Source organism: Bubalus bubalis, chromosome X, assembly GCF_019923935.1.
Source record: "Bubalus bubalis isolate 160015118507 breed Murrah chromosome X, NDDB_SH_1, whole genome shotgun sequence".
Taxonomy (NCBI): Eukaryota; Metazoa; Chordata; class Mammalia; order Artiodactyla; family Bovidae; genus Bubalus; species Bubalus bubalis.
Window position 1 is genome coordinate 20,830,008 of NC_059181.1, and position 14,509 is coordinate 20,844,516.

The window sequence follows — 14,509 nt, forward strand, 5'->3', positions numbered from 1 at the left end:
TTAAACCAGAGTCACTCAGAATATGTTCACATTTTGTTGGAGCTGGCTAAATTGGTGAGAATAGAGAGATGGGTGAGAAAGAAATGAGTAGCATAATAAAATAGAAATTATATTCAGGAGCACTTTGCTGGGGTTCGTTTGCCATCTCACAATATGTTATGACTACCTCTGATGTATTGAATGCAATTTTCTCCTTAAAATACAGCACTGTTTTCTTGCTATCATATTTATGCCTCTTGCTGAATGATGGTTGGCTGTGAAACACTCTTATTTTTATTTTTTCTTTCTGTTAGGTGAAGGGGAAGAGGACGCTGGGAGAAAATATTGCTGATAATGGAGGGCTGCGACAAGCTTTTAGGGTATGCACTGCAATGTTTGCTGTGATTTTACAAATTAAGCTATAAAATACCATTTGGGTGCACCTCAGTTTACACTACAGACATTTTCTTGAGGAGTTAGATTTCTATAAATTCTGTGAATTTCCGTAAATTGAATTATATTTCCCCTTTGACTGTTATATTCTGTTAAATGAGTAGAGCTGCATTTCTTTCCCTTTTCTTTTTGGAGAATAAAGTCACCCTAACAGTAATATTTGTTATTAAGATTCATGTAGTTAAAAGATACTTTTCAGAGGATACTTTTAGTGTAGTCTTAAAACATGCTACAGAAATCTTGGAGCTAGGTTTGTAGGTGTTTTCTTTGAGTATACTCTATGCAACCCTCCTTACAATTTTCTCTTAAAATACTAAGCTTCTAAATTACAGTCAGAGGCTAGTGTTTCACATATAGTGGGCCAGGTAGGAGTCCATCATAATGTTTTCATTATCCCCTGCTCCACGGTTAAGCAAAACACATAAGGATGATGTAGAAAGATATTCATAAAGCTATATGTATTCAGTGTTAAGAGCAAGCTGTTATTCTGAGGTTATATTCTTCCTCTAATTCTAGTTAAAATATACTTCAGTTTATAAAATGATGGTGATCGAAGATTATAGTTTTCTCTCTTACCTGGAAAAATAAATAAATTTGCTGATAGATTGGTCCCAAGATTTATTTCCATAGGGCTTGCCATTTTGTTAGATTTATTTGTTCCCTGGTAGGAATAGAAATAATAGCTTTTTTGGGGGGAAGAAAGGATGTTACTTAACATGTGCCTACTTTGGCCCAGCTGCTTTGGTATCTGTTGAGTCAAAGGTCTTTTTGCAGATGAACCTGTCTCACTGTTAAGCAACACACCATTGACTTGCATTTCCAGATGTTTGTTTTCTTAAAGGAAAGCTTGACAGGATACATTTTGCACATGGGAGAGGATATAGTTAATATCTGTACTGGAGGAGAAAAGAGAAAAGCCATTTTTGCAGAGGGTCATCTCCTCTACTTCTCTCCCCAGGCTTACAGGAAATGGATAAATGACAAGAGGCAGGGAGTTGAGGAGCCTCTCCTACCAGGCATTGAATTCACCAACAACCAGCTTTTCTTCATGAGTTATGCTCACGTGAGTAAGACTGAGGACGGGGCCTCAGAGAGAAAATGTGGGACTTTGGCTTGCTTCCTGGGTCAAAGGTCTGGAACAAAAGTTTAATGACATAACTTTTGGTTTTAGCGGAAATTGTATCTTGCTGCTTATTGTCTGGATAAATTTCACATTTTTCATGTTCTATAGGATATAATTAATTAACTGATTGAATCGAGGCTTATTGGTATTTTTTATCAAGTGAGTTACCAGCCCTGTGGTGACTCACTTGATGTTTCTTTAGTATATCCTGACTTCTTAATGTATTTGATACTATTTGTAACCATTTCTAGTGACTCATTCTCTAGAGTCTTTCTTGGCTCTGTCGTTTCCTGCATTTCTCCTCCTTCACCTCATTTGCTGACTTGATCCCGCCACTCTCAACCTGGGGGTCCCTCAAGTCTATGTTCCCAACTGCCAAATGAACACGTGAAGAGTACTAGAGCTGCAAACAGCAGCAGCAGCAAAGGTGAGAGTCATATCACCCTTTTGCGAGTTTAATGGGCTCTCTGAGCAGAAACTGAAAGAAGATGTGCCCTAAATAAGGCACAGTTCTGAGTTTGAGTATCTGGCCAATGATGCAAGTGCCAGTTGTTCTTTGTTATTGCCCTAGTTTATGTCACAAATATGTAGGCCTCATTTTCAAACAAGTCTGGGTTAGGTTGATGAAGTTCCTGATGCATGGCCTCACAGTGGGCAAATCTGTATCTGTATTGCTCAAAACGAGACAGAGGTTTTCATCAATACAATCTTTTGTTCCTAAGTTTTTTCATTCACTCCTCAGTAAGCTCATTAATTTCCATGTCTTCTTCACTTGGCTCCAGTTAAAGGATTCTCATCTGTCTGGGGTCTGTTATCTCTTAAAGCTGACACGGCAGCACTAAATAAATGATCATTTATCAACCTGACATCAACAAAAGTGTAATCAACAACAAAGTGACTCTCCTTTCTAGTTTTCCTACTTTTATCAACATACCCTCAACCATCAGCCTTTGGGTCTTTCTGGTTAGAAAACCTGGACTCTTAGGTCTTATTTGATCGATTTATCCTCATTTATATGACATGTGTCTCAAAAGCTGATGTTTCATCCCATTAACTGTTCTTCAGATTCAGCCTCTCTTTCTCCCCATTACCCTGTCTTGTCATCTGTAGACTAAGCCTCCATCTCTTCTCTTTGAATTATCCCAACAGCCTTATGGCATGTTTTCCTGATTTGGCTTCTTTCCACCATTGCCTGTCTTACATGCCATTGAAATACCATTTTTATTTCATAGCTGACCTGCTGAAAGAACTGCAGTGGCTCCCAGGTGCCTGCCACATTGAGACCAAATGCCTCTCAAAGTTCTCCTCAGTCTTATACAACTCTACCCAACCAGCTCTAAATCCCCGTAGCTCTACCAGACTCACCCTTAGCTGGGCAGGTGTCCTCACTTCCACTCCACAATGTCATGCTCATCATTGTCTCTGGTTGTGCTTTAGATTTGCCTTCGGCAAAGTGACCCTCTTTGTACTTCTCCCCCTCAGACTATTCAATTCCATTTTTACCATTTAGGATCCATGTCAAGTTTTACCTCTTCCACATCTTCCACAAACTTCCCTATGGATTCCAGTTCTCATTAAAAAAAATCTCCAACTCCTTTGCACTTATCTTCTTTACTATGCAGTTACCTTGTTATCAAAATGTTGAAGATTTTTATCTTCATAGCTTGTGTATCTTGATACACTTATTATTTATCTCCATAGCATCCAACAAAGAAGTGGGTATATTGAAGACACTTGACGTTTTTAGACGAATTGCTTGAAAAGAATGAGATTAACATAGTTCAATTAAAGAGACTTTCTTTTGGGTCAGTACTGGGTCAGATATCCAAAATAAGCATGCAAATATAGATAGAACTTTCTGGAGCAGGGATTGGCAAACTAGGACCCATGGGCCATATGTTGCCTGCTGTCTCTTTTGTATTGGAAAACAGCCATGGTCTTTACATATTGTCTATGGCTGTTTTTGTGCTACAGTGCCAGAGTTAAGTACTTAGAATAGAGACTTACAGTCTGCAAAGCCTAAAATATTTATTATCCGTCTCTTTACAGAAAATGTTTGCTGTCCCATGCTCTAGAGGACAAAGTACAAGGTCCGTCAGTTCTTATTTAGGTTCTTACTTACTTACTTAAGGTCCATCTTAGTAGATGAAGTAAACTAACTGATATTAACATTACAGTCAGTTTTGAAATGTCTCCAAATAAAATTCCAAACTATATATGACTTACTTTAAAGAGATTAAGAAGAAAAATGGCAAGTGATTTTATATTACTAATGAGAAATTTCTCTTGGAGCTTTTCCCTACTGGCAGAATGAGATTTTCAACCTTTTGTAAACTGAAATAAGTCTGCTCATAAGGAGGAAAATTATTTTGTCTCCTGAGAAGGTACTAGGAAAACAGTAAGAACAAAAATGTGTTTTTAGAAATCTCTTAAATGATATATGAAGCAAAGACAGTACTATATAATAATGCAAGAGGAAATAACATTAGAAAAAGTGAGGTGGAATTGATTGTGAGAAACAACTTCACTTTAGCTAGCTTCTGAGGAAGTTAAGTACTCCCATTACAGAAACATCTTTAGAGTCAAATTCAGAACCACTGTGATGGATGGTTTCTCTTCTCCAAAAGCAGTAGCATCCTATCACCTTTGCTGCTGCCTCTGTCCCCATAGTTTCTGTCTGTTTTTCCTTAGATGTTCTTATCCTCCTTCTTTCTTCTCGTTGCTCCTCTTTCAGTGGACATTCATGGAGATCCTTCCTGGGGCCCATAAATAATCTTCAAACTAGTCTCTCATTTCCTCCTACTCCTGTGCCCCTGCTGGATAAATCTTTTGAAAATGTATTTTTAATCACCTTCATGCTCATTAACAATATTTAAGTATTGTTAAACAAGATTAGCAATACATTAACCTAAATATGGTAGCCTCTTGCTCAGGACTTGCTCAGGCCAGAAATCTGGCCCCATCCTCACCCTTCCCTGGTCTCCCATTGCTGCCCGCTATGCACCACACAGTCCAGCCAAGCTGAATGTCTTGTTTTTTTCTTCTCCAATATGTCTTTGTTTCCATTTTCTCCTCTACTTGGAATTCCCCCCATCATATTCATGTGTCCTAGTTCTATTCATACTTCAAGCTATATCATATTTCAAGATACACTTCAAATCAGGATTAAGTAGGTTATGGTACATGAATAAACAGTGCAAGGAAAAGTTTTCTTCTTGTTCATGTTCTGTGTGTAACATGGGTCAGCAGTGGGCCTCTGCTCATAGTTACTACTCAGGACCTGGGTTTTGGAATCTTGATCTTGTAGGTGCTTCCATGGTCACTACAGGAGTAGGGAAGGAGTAGGGAGGAAATGTGCACTGGCCTTTAATGTAGCATCCTAAATTGTTTTTAATACTCTTAAAAGTTCTGCCAGATTTTTAAAGCTTCCCCAAGGAAGTAACATATGTCACTTGTGCTCACATTTCATTGGTGAGAGCAAGTGACCATATAGCCATGCCTAACTTCAAAGGGGATGGAACAATGTCCTCCTATCCAAGGACTGAACTAAGATGAAGCAAACAAGGCACCCAGGGTGCAAAATCCTTCCCGCTTATGGGGCTGCTGCTGCTAAGTCACTTCAGTTGTGTCCGACTCTGTGTAACCCCATAGACGGCAGCCCACCAGGCTCCCCCGTCCCTGGGATTCTCCAGGCAAGAACACTGGAGTGGGGTGCCATTTCCTTCTCCAAGGCATGAAAGTGAAAAGTGAAAGTGACGTTGCCCAGTCATGTCCGACTCTTAGCGACCCCATGGACTGCAGCCTACCAGGCTCCTCCGTCCATGGGATTCTCCAGGCAAGGGTACTGGAGTGGGGTGCCATTGCCTTCTCTGTTCCCACTTATGACCATACTCAATAATGGATGAGTGATTCATTTTACTCATTCAAATGAATATGGTTAAATTTGATAACGGCTATTCCAAACATTATGTTAATTGAATGAATACATTGGTTGATTCCTGGACACATATGCTATTCTCTTCATTTAAAGCATTTGTCTGGAAACCTGTCTTAATTTACTCAAATAGTGAAAGCATTCACAGTGATAAAACCTTCTACTCTGAGGATTGGAATAATAGATGTTACTACTGATGAAAGTTTATCTGATCTACTAAAACAGCTTGTCATCCATCCAGTCTCAAATGACTCTTCATGTGATTTGAAGCAGGTAAGGCAGTAGACAATGTGTGATTGAAATGGAAGCATAATCATCGGTATGTTTTTTCTTCTAGGTGAGGTGCAATTCCTACAGACCAGAAGCTGCTCGAGAACAAATCCAAGTTGGTGCTCACAGCCCCCCTCAGTTTAGGTAAATAGGCATATGGGTGACACGAGTTTTTAACTGTGCATCTCCACCTCCTCTCTTCCCTAGCCATTCCAGGGCTCTACGAATAGGTGATCTGAAAAACAGCCTGCATTGTGAACAGTGATAGCTCATTTCAAAGATCCAAAAAAATTAATAAATAAATAAATAAATCTGGCCAAGCAGAAACTAAGCATCTTTTCTTTAATTAGTAGGAAGCTGGTTTAGCCAGTATTCTCTCACCTAAATTTTTGTAGTAGGCTTTTGTAAACACCTCTAGTATCAAGAGATCTATGAGACTGTACAAGACTCCAAAGGTAATTTAGAATCCAAATCATAGCTTTAGTAGTAATTCCCACTTATTATCTTCTAGTTTTTGAAAGGCAGCAATCCATGGGTGCCATGAGTACACCATGGGTGCTCCATAAACTGGCATGTTTGATTTATCCAACCACCTACTTTTTAAAAATATTGACCAAAAAAGTCTTTTTTAGATACAAATGAGCTCTTATGTACTATGCCTTAAAACACCTAGAGCTCTGGTTTAGTTTGTGTTGTAGAATATCCTATTTAATGCCTCTTGTTCTTTCATGCAGCCAGCCAACAGACATGAATGAGTGCCCGCTTACAGAATAGCTCTGAACACAAAGGAGGATATATGGTGGCATTTAGCTATTGTAATTCATATCTAGAGGCAAAGCTCTACGTTTTAGCTTTTAGTTTGAGTCTTATTTTGAAACAGTTGCTTATATATGAAGGGAAATGAATTACCATCTTAATTGTCGGAATGTATAAAATATTAAGTAAAAATAAAATTAAGATTACTATTACCTACCCCATATTAAGTTTCTAGCATAGTTTGAGGGAAATTTTCTGTGCTAAGGGACAGAGTTATAATAGTAAATCCAAGAAACACAGTAATTTGTATTTATTTGTTCTTTGCTTAGAACATATTATTTCTTGGTATCTTTATATGTAATGTTTAAATGAATCCATTAGCATATTGTAGGAAAGTCATCTAAAAGTTCCATATGTTGAAATGTTATTCCCAAAACCTTGCCTTAGAAATTCTTAAGAAAATGACTCTAAATTACCCCATAGCATAAAAATCTAATCACTATGTTAGAAATTCTCCCCCACTGAGCTAAACTGTCAAAAACGCTGACAGTCTCTAATAAACTGTGCTTCCACTCACAAATGATGCAGATGAAATCACCCACTAGATTAATTACTCAACAGATAAGTTCTTAGAAACTAAGTTCCTCTCACTAACTTGTTGCCTGTAATGTTGGATTTTAACTGATAATTTTCAGAGTACACTTACCTGTCAGCTAAATTTGATCCTTAACACTTGCCCAGGGTGAATCATAGTGAAAGTGAAGTGAAAGTCGCTCGGTCGTGTCCGACTCTTTGCGACCCGTGGACTGTAGCCCACCAAGCTCCTCCGTCCATGGGATCCTCCAGGCAAGAATACTGGAGTGGATTGCCATTACTGTGTTGAAACCTGCATCCCTCCCTGTGTGTGTGTGTGCGTGCGTGCATGTGCACTCAGTTGCTCAGTCGTGTCTGACTCTTTCATTCCAGCTGACACACAAGAGGTTATGGGGGTTTTGAATTACAAGCCGATATATTCATTCAAATGCCCACAGGGAACAAAATCATTAGGGAAGAAAGAGTCATTGACCAAGAATGCTGTCTCTAGTCAGCCTTTTGAACCTGCAGTTGAGTAAGAAATAGATGAGGGGGGTGGATTTTTGCTAGCTTGTTAGTGATGTCTGCACTAACTGTAGATTTTGAATGTAGCAGATTCACACAATGGAAATACTACTTTCAAAAGGCAGTTACAATCAAAGTGCTGAGTAGGAATCTGTAGTCTTTACTGCAGTCAGGCAGGGAACTTGCAAGAACACCAGATTTTGGAGCTAACTCCAGCAAAGCATTACTCATCAATAGCAACTAGACCCCGTTCATTAGTTTACTGTTGCATGAACCAAATTCTAGGTAAATATGAGCCTGCAAGCGTAATAGGAACTTATAGAAAGTGTTTCTGTGGATTGAATGAGTTCTTTAAAGATAATTTAGAGATAGCAACAACACGAATGAATCTTACAGACATAATACTGAGTGAAAGAAATCAGAGACAAAAGAGTGCATAGAGTGTGATCCACTGATGTGAAGTTAAAAAACCAGTAGAATTGATCTGTGGCCACAGAGGTCAGACTAGTAGTTATGCTTGGAGGTACTACTATTAGGGCATAGACAGGAGCCTTCTAGGTGCTGAAAATATCCCATGTCTTGATCTGGGTGGTAATAACATGGGTGTATACATGTGAACTCAATGAACTTTACATTTTAAATGTGTATATGCTACATCAGTTATATGTTCCATAAAAATTTAAATTAAAAAATGGTTAGAAAAGTTAAGTATTGGTAAATTGTATAGTTTGTAGAAATTTGTAAATTTATAGCAATGTACCACCATATATACAATTTATAGGAATTGTAAACCCTACAGTTTATAGGAATTTAAAGATATTTGGAAGACTAATAGCATTTGTCTGGTTCTAGTCTCAGCTCTGTTAATTTTCTTGGAAATCTACTTAACCATTTTGGACTTCAGTTATCTCCTTGTAAATAGACTAAATGAATGGATTATTTTATCAAGCCATAGGTTGCTAGAGTTTTATTCAGAACCTGTTGATTTGTAAGAATTAAATGACATGGACTATGACATATCTTTTTCAGGGTCAATGGTGCAGTTAGCAACTTTGAAGAATTCCAGAAGGCTTTTAATTGTCCATCCAATTCCACAATGAACAGAGGCACAGAATCCTGCCGACTCTGGTAGCAGGACTGTTGGTTCCTGCCATCCTGAGAGAGCTGCGCGGTGCTCATCACCTACTGCTCTAGGCCTGTGTTCCCCTGAAGATGTTTATTTTAATGCATCTTCCGTATTTGGGTATTGCTTAGATCTAAACATTATTCAAAGTTGTAAGACTTAAAAAAATGGAATACAAAAAATCAAATCACATATGTTTCTTTAGAAAGCCAATTAAGTCCCCAGGCTGCTTGTGTTAAAATGTTGTTTGCTGAATTGTTGCTATTGTCCATTGTAGTGTATAAGTTGCAGTTAAGCGGTATGTACCATTTTAATCTACAGCTTTGCAGGGGCCCTAGGTAGAATATATCCAGAAAAAAAATCAGCCTATTACACTAGCAACCCTCAGTGGTGTGGACATGTGCGAGGTTACCTGGGAGGTCTTCCTGTGCTGTTAGATTTCCTGCACCATCCTTTCATAGCATTGATTAACTCTAAGGTGGTTAAGTCAGAAATACGTTGAGTCCTCATTTGACAGTATTTGATGAAGTTCTGGCCTTCAGCTTTGGAGTCTCTTGGGATGAAAACACGCCTCATAGCTTGTATCTGATGTAGCCCACTGCCCTGTTCAAGTCAGAATGAACAAAGCTGGCAGAAAAGACTGCTTGGTGAAGGCTTGAGTTTATCAAATAGTAAGACAAGGCTGTATCTGTAAGTCCCAGAAGAAGTCAAAACTCCTAGTCATGCAACCGCAGGCACAGCAGGAAACAAAATCTCCAAAATTTGATCTGTTCTGTTCAAACCTTGGCAATTATGTCATCTGCTAGATGCTTCTCTTCAGTCTAATTTCTGGTTGTCTTGTTATCCTCGTATATGTGCATTCTCCTGTTTCTGAAATAAGTAGGCATAAAAAAAAATGATTTTCTAATTCCCAATTAGGAACATATGGCTTTCCTTCCCCTTGAGTGCAAAGGGACAAACCCCACATTGAGGCTCAGTTACCTCTTTTAAAAATCCTTTTTGAAAAATTTCTTGATTAAAGACATGTTAGAATCTATTGATTGAATTTAAAATTCCCTGCATAGTCCAAAGAAACATAATGTTTACTCTTCAAGACTTCTTCTAAAGAGTTTATAAGAAAGAGCATTACTATGTTTTCGGTCCTCAGAACTCTATCCTTTCAAGGGAACTATTCCATGTCTTATTAAAGAGTGTGTGTGCAGGATAAAATTGTAACAGCTTTAAAGTGCTTCCCTGGCATTTTTGCTTTTTAAAATAGCCATCCCCTCTTCCCATTATTCCTTGTACATGTGGTTCTAGGTTAAGCTGGTCAATAGGAAAATCTCAAAAGCATAATGACAAATTCAGGCTAACCATAGGAAGCCATTTTACATCCCTGGAATTTGTCATTAAAAAGTGTGTGTGTGTGTGTGTGTGTGTGCACACACCATGTCCTTTTGTAACCATGGGAACGTAGGGGAGAAAAATGCAGGGGCACCATCATGAGGAAAACAATTTCAGTGCATTGGTCAGTGGAGAGTGATTTTCCCCTTGACTTCCTCCTCTCTGAATCGATAAACTCCTGAAGGGCAGCTACCTTTTCCGCCTTAACCATGACTCACCTTAGTTTGCATTTTCAAAAAAGCAGTTAAGGGTGCTGGAAACCTCCATGTCTTTTCTCTAGAGGAATCATTCTGATTTGGTTTAGACTTAGAAGATTCTCCTTGTTTCATTCCTATATCTGGACATTTAAAATCAGCTTAAACGTTTTTAAGGCTTACATAAACAGCATATTCCTTCTAGATTTCTCTTTTTAAACTCCAAATAAACACATTCCTGCTGGTCAGAGAAAGTGTTTGATAAAAGTGTAGAAATATGGCTTTGGAAATGGGACTTGATCAGTCACTTAATGGTTTAGGAAAACTGGTTGGTGAACAGTTGGGGCCTGAACAGTTTCTAAGTGATATGGCTACTTGTCTTGACTAACTTTACTTGATGTAACTCAATTATACTGCAAGCTGTCGATAGGATGGCCGTTGTTAAAATAGACTTAGAGTAGCTCAAGTCACCACGACTCGCTGGGACAATTTTCTAGATTGAATTTCCAAATTCGTGTTCCTGTTCAGATTTTCAGAGTACATTCTTATTGTCTCTTCTCTTCAATACAGACTAATAGAAAAGAGTCAGATACCGATTAAGTGGTGTAAGGAAGAAGGTAAAATGCGACTGGAAATCTGGGGAGGGTAAAGGAGAAGCTGGCCTAGGAATGTGACTCTGAAGAGAATCCAGGATTTTGGCAGTTCTTGCTAAGCACATCCACTGGAGGAGAGCCATAAAATTTTACAAAAATAATTATGCTAAATTAAAAGGAAATTAGATATTGGATCTCAGACTATGACTGCCATAGCACACTTCTCTGATTCACATACCAGGTATTCTGCCAGTGAACTATTGCCTGCGAAATGGAAGGCATTAGGTTTTTGTGAAATTCTCCTGGTTTAGTCAAGGTTCTTATGTGTATAAAATGGTCTTGTTTGGCTTATCATCATTGCCCAAAGTTTGTTGAGGTTTTTACCAACCACACAGCACCGGCCTCCTATTTCCATTTTTTCCTTTTATGAGATGGAGTTGGAAGTGACTACTGCAAGCTCAGGATTCATAAATTATCCTTAAGTTTATTCAGTGCCTTTCCTCAATGGAGCTTAAAGCATAGCACATAAATTTTATCTTATTTAGCCCTAGAGCATCACTAAGAAGCAACTAGGAACTGTAGCTTGCCACATAGGTTATGCTTGCACCAGATCAGTGGAGAGGTTTGAGATTGCTTCTCAAGTACCCCAGAGTCAGGAGAGTTAAAGCCTTTGTTCTTTGGGCTGCTTGCCTTTGCATTAACCTTCATCCCTTAGGTCACCCCATTTCTGAATACATTTGTTCCAGCAGTATTTCTGTAATTACTTAGCATTTGATAGACTTCTTCCTTGATATTTTTAACAGTATGTCTCAGTTGCATATTAAATTATGGAAGAATATATGATTATTTCAAGCAACAACATGCTCATTGCTAGTGGAAGTGCCCCACTGGTTCGAAGAAAGGTGTTCTTGGATTATGCATTTCATATCTAAATGGTCTTTGTATTTTCTTCCCTTACTTGTGAAACAATGTGAACGATCATTTTAAGGACAATAAAAAGTTGAAGATATTCTGTTTCCTTTCTTTTTAAAAATAATATTAAAATTGATTACATCCATTAGCATACTCAGTTCTGTTTTAGACAATATTTGCCTAAAAAGTACACAAAGCATTGGAGTGGACTAGGTTTCTTGGTTTAGGAAAGTGAGATTTGAATGCAGTAACTTTTTCTGTAGACAATGAGAGATTTGAGAGTTGGCCATTATATTTTCTTCCAGGATATAAACGGATATGGTTTATTGCTTATGCAGTTATATTCCTAATGAGGAAAAGAGAGGCTTCGGAGGAGATTATCAACCATGGTATGGCTGGTCTTGCAAAAGTGACAAGGAACATTACAGTTACTGTCAAACCAAAGAATCTCTATTTTGCTGTCACCTTTCTTTACCCATCAAGTCAGATTATGGTCACTCATTCAGTACATAGTAACTGACCACCATTTGATTTAAGTCACTGAACTAGCTGTATTTAAGCAGATCATGTGCAGTTTCAGCTTCAATGAACAGTCTGGTCTAACATGGTAAACAGACACATAAATTGCTACATTCACCCTGTATCATGGCAAATGTGATGAAATTTAAGGACATTGGGTTGTGGTTTGGTACACAGAGAAAGATTTATTCAATTCTCCTCAAGTGGATGCTATCAGAGTTCTCTCTACCCAGATCCCAGCCCTTTTACTGGGGACCCTAACCTCACCTTCTGTGTGCTTTTTTTTTTTCTCATTGGCTGTAGATCTCTAGGATGGCTGCCCTCATGCTACTGGAGCCTCTGTGCCCCATGTACTTTCAGGGAGCTGGAAGTGCCTGCCATTTTCATCCCCTGGTGACCTTTGGACAACGAGTGAGTGGTACAGGACAATGAAAGCCTGCCTGCCTTGCCTGAGTCCAGACAAATCCAGAAGCATACCATAGAATTCATACTAACTTCCCTCGGGGGGCATTTTGGTATTAGACTGGCAGTGGAAGTAGAGTCCCCTGTTGATTATTTTAAACATCTTTCTGATGTATTCAGAGATGTGAAAACTACTGGTTTATGGTAGGTGTACCACAGTGTCCATGTACAGGAGATAGACATCAGACAGACTGTAGAGCTGGTAGGTAATAAGCGTCTCAGTATGACCTGTTAGTGCCCCTCTGAGAGTCTACTCTAGTTTCTGAGCTGATCCTTGAAAAAAGAATTTTTGCCTGTAGGGTAGTGGCAGGAGGAAGGATGTATAGAAATGATTGAGTTTATGAGTGATCTCTGGGGCATGGACGGGAAGGACAGGCTTTGGGGGAATGAAGGCAAGAAGTCTAGAATCTCTCTTGCTAGGGTCAATTTGATAGATTTTATGAGATATTCAGTCTACTTCAATTTTTAGATGTATATCTTAGTGGACCTGATCAAAATTTGGAGGCTGATGTTTCCAGTCAGGCTTACGGTATTTACATGTCCCTCAAGTCCAATTGCTTTCTTTGTTAAGATCACACTACATGTTGAAAGAGATCATCTCAATGGTTTAACCCAGTTTGAGCTAATGTCTTGTTTTCATGACATACAAAATGGTTATTAACCATCAATGAGCTTCTCTCCTACAGTTGTTGATATTAAGACCAACGTTCCTTCCATATGATTCTGCCATTTTCAATGCTATTGAATGTATGCTCATCCACACGAAGCTGGTGGAGGGGAAGAAGCTATTGAAGATACCTAATGGAAGGTTTGGTCTAATCTAATAAGTTATCTATGTTACTTCTGCCCATATTCCATTGACTAGCACTCAGTCATATGGCCAAACCTAACTGCAGGGGAGGCTGGGATATATAGTCTAGCTGTGGGCCGAGAGAGGAGAGGAAATGGGTTTGTCTATTATGTAGTGATACCAGCCATACCTTCTAAAGGTAAATACTGGCCAGTAACATGGAGCTCTTCTGAATTCAGGAAATTGCTTTTGAGCACAGCACAATGAAAAATCTTAAATGCCATTGGTAGCCTGCAGTTTATTCTGTAGGAGTCTTTTTAATTAACAGTTTAATTGGATAATTTAACCCCCTTTAGAATTGGAGATAAGAAAATGAGAATGAGATAGTCCCTGTGATCTGACAATACTGTGCTTTAATAAACACTCCAAAGTGAGCCCGGAAATGAGCACCACAAAAGCATTACCATAATTTGTGATCAGTAAATGAAAACCTGATCTATAATTTTAGTTATTTATAAATGGTTTAGCTATATGTTTCATTTGAATGTGTATTTTGTTTTGTTAATTGTCTCAATTAGGAAGATAACAATATAAGACTCTGTGGCTATGCCATGGATTTACAGTATGGTCTAAGCTTTTAAAATAGATCCCATTGAGACAATAAATAAAATATGAAATAATATGTGCTATGTCTTCTAGGATTTTTAGAGAATTTCTATGAAAATTATTTTTACTTCTCCCTTCATTATGAAAGGTTGATGCTGAGCCCTGAAGGGGCTCTTGGCCAGGATTCTTGGCCTCTGGAGGAGAGGAATTCAATCCGGGGCCAGTGATGAGGCTTGACTGCTCAGAGCTTTTGTATAACAAAGTTTTATTGAAGTATAAAAGAGAAAGAGAAAGCTTCTAACATAGACATTAGA

The 14,509-nt window shown here is 38.5% G+C and overlaps 1 protein-coding gene across 4 annotated transcripts in view; it reads left to right on the top strand.

Moving 5' to 3' along the window:
• PHEX (phosphate regulating endopeptidase homolog X-linked) overlaps positions 1-11,915 on the top strand; it is a 227,349-nt gene extending 215,434 nt beyond the window's left edge. For all 4 annotated transcript variants that reach the window (XM_044937416.2, XM_044937415.2, XM_044937418.2 and 1 more), the window contains 4 exons: positions 294-359; positions 1,391-1,495; positions 5,827-5,903; positions 8,643-11,915. In XM_044937416.2, coding sequence (XP_044793351.1) covers positions 294-359; positions 1,391-1,495; positions 5,827-5,903; positions 8,643-8,745 — 351 coding nt within the window. In that variant the 3' untranslated portion in view covers positions 8,746-11,915. The remainder of the gene's footprint in view (positions 1-293; positions 360-1,390; positions 1,496-5,826; positions 5,904-8,642) is intronic.
• The last annotated feature ends 2,594 nt before the right edge of the window (positions 11,916-14,509 follow it).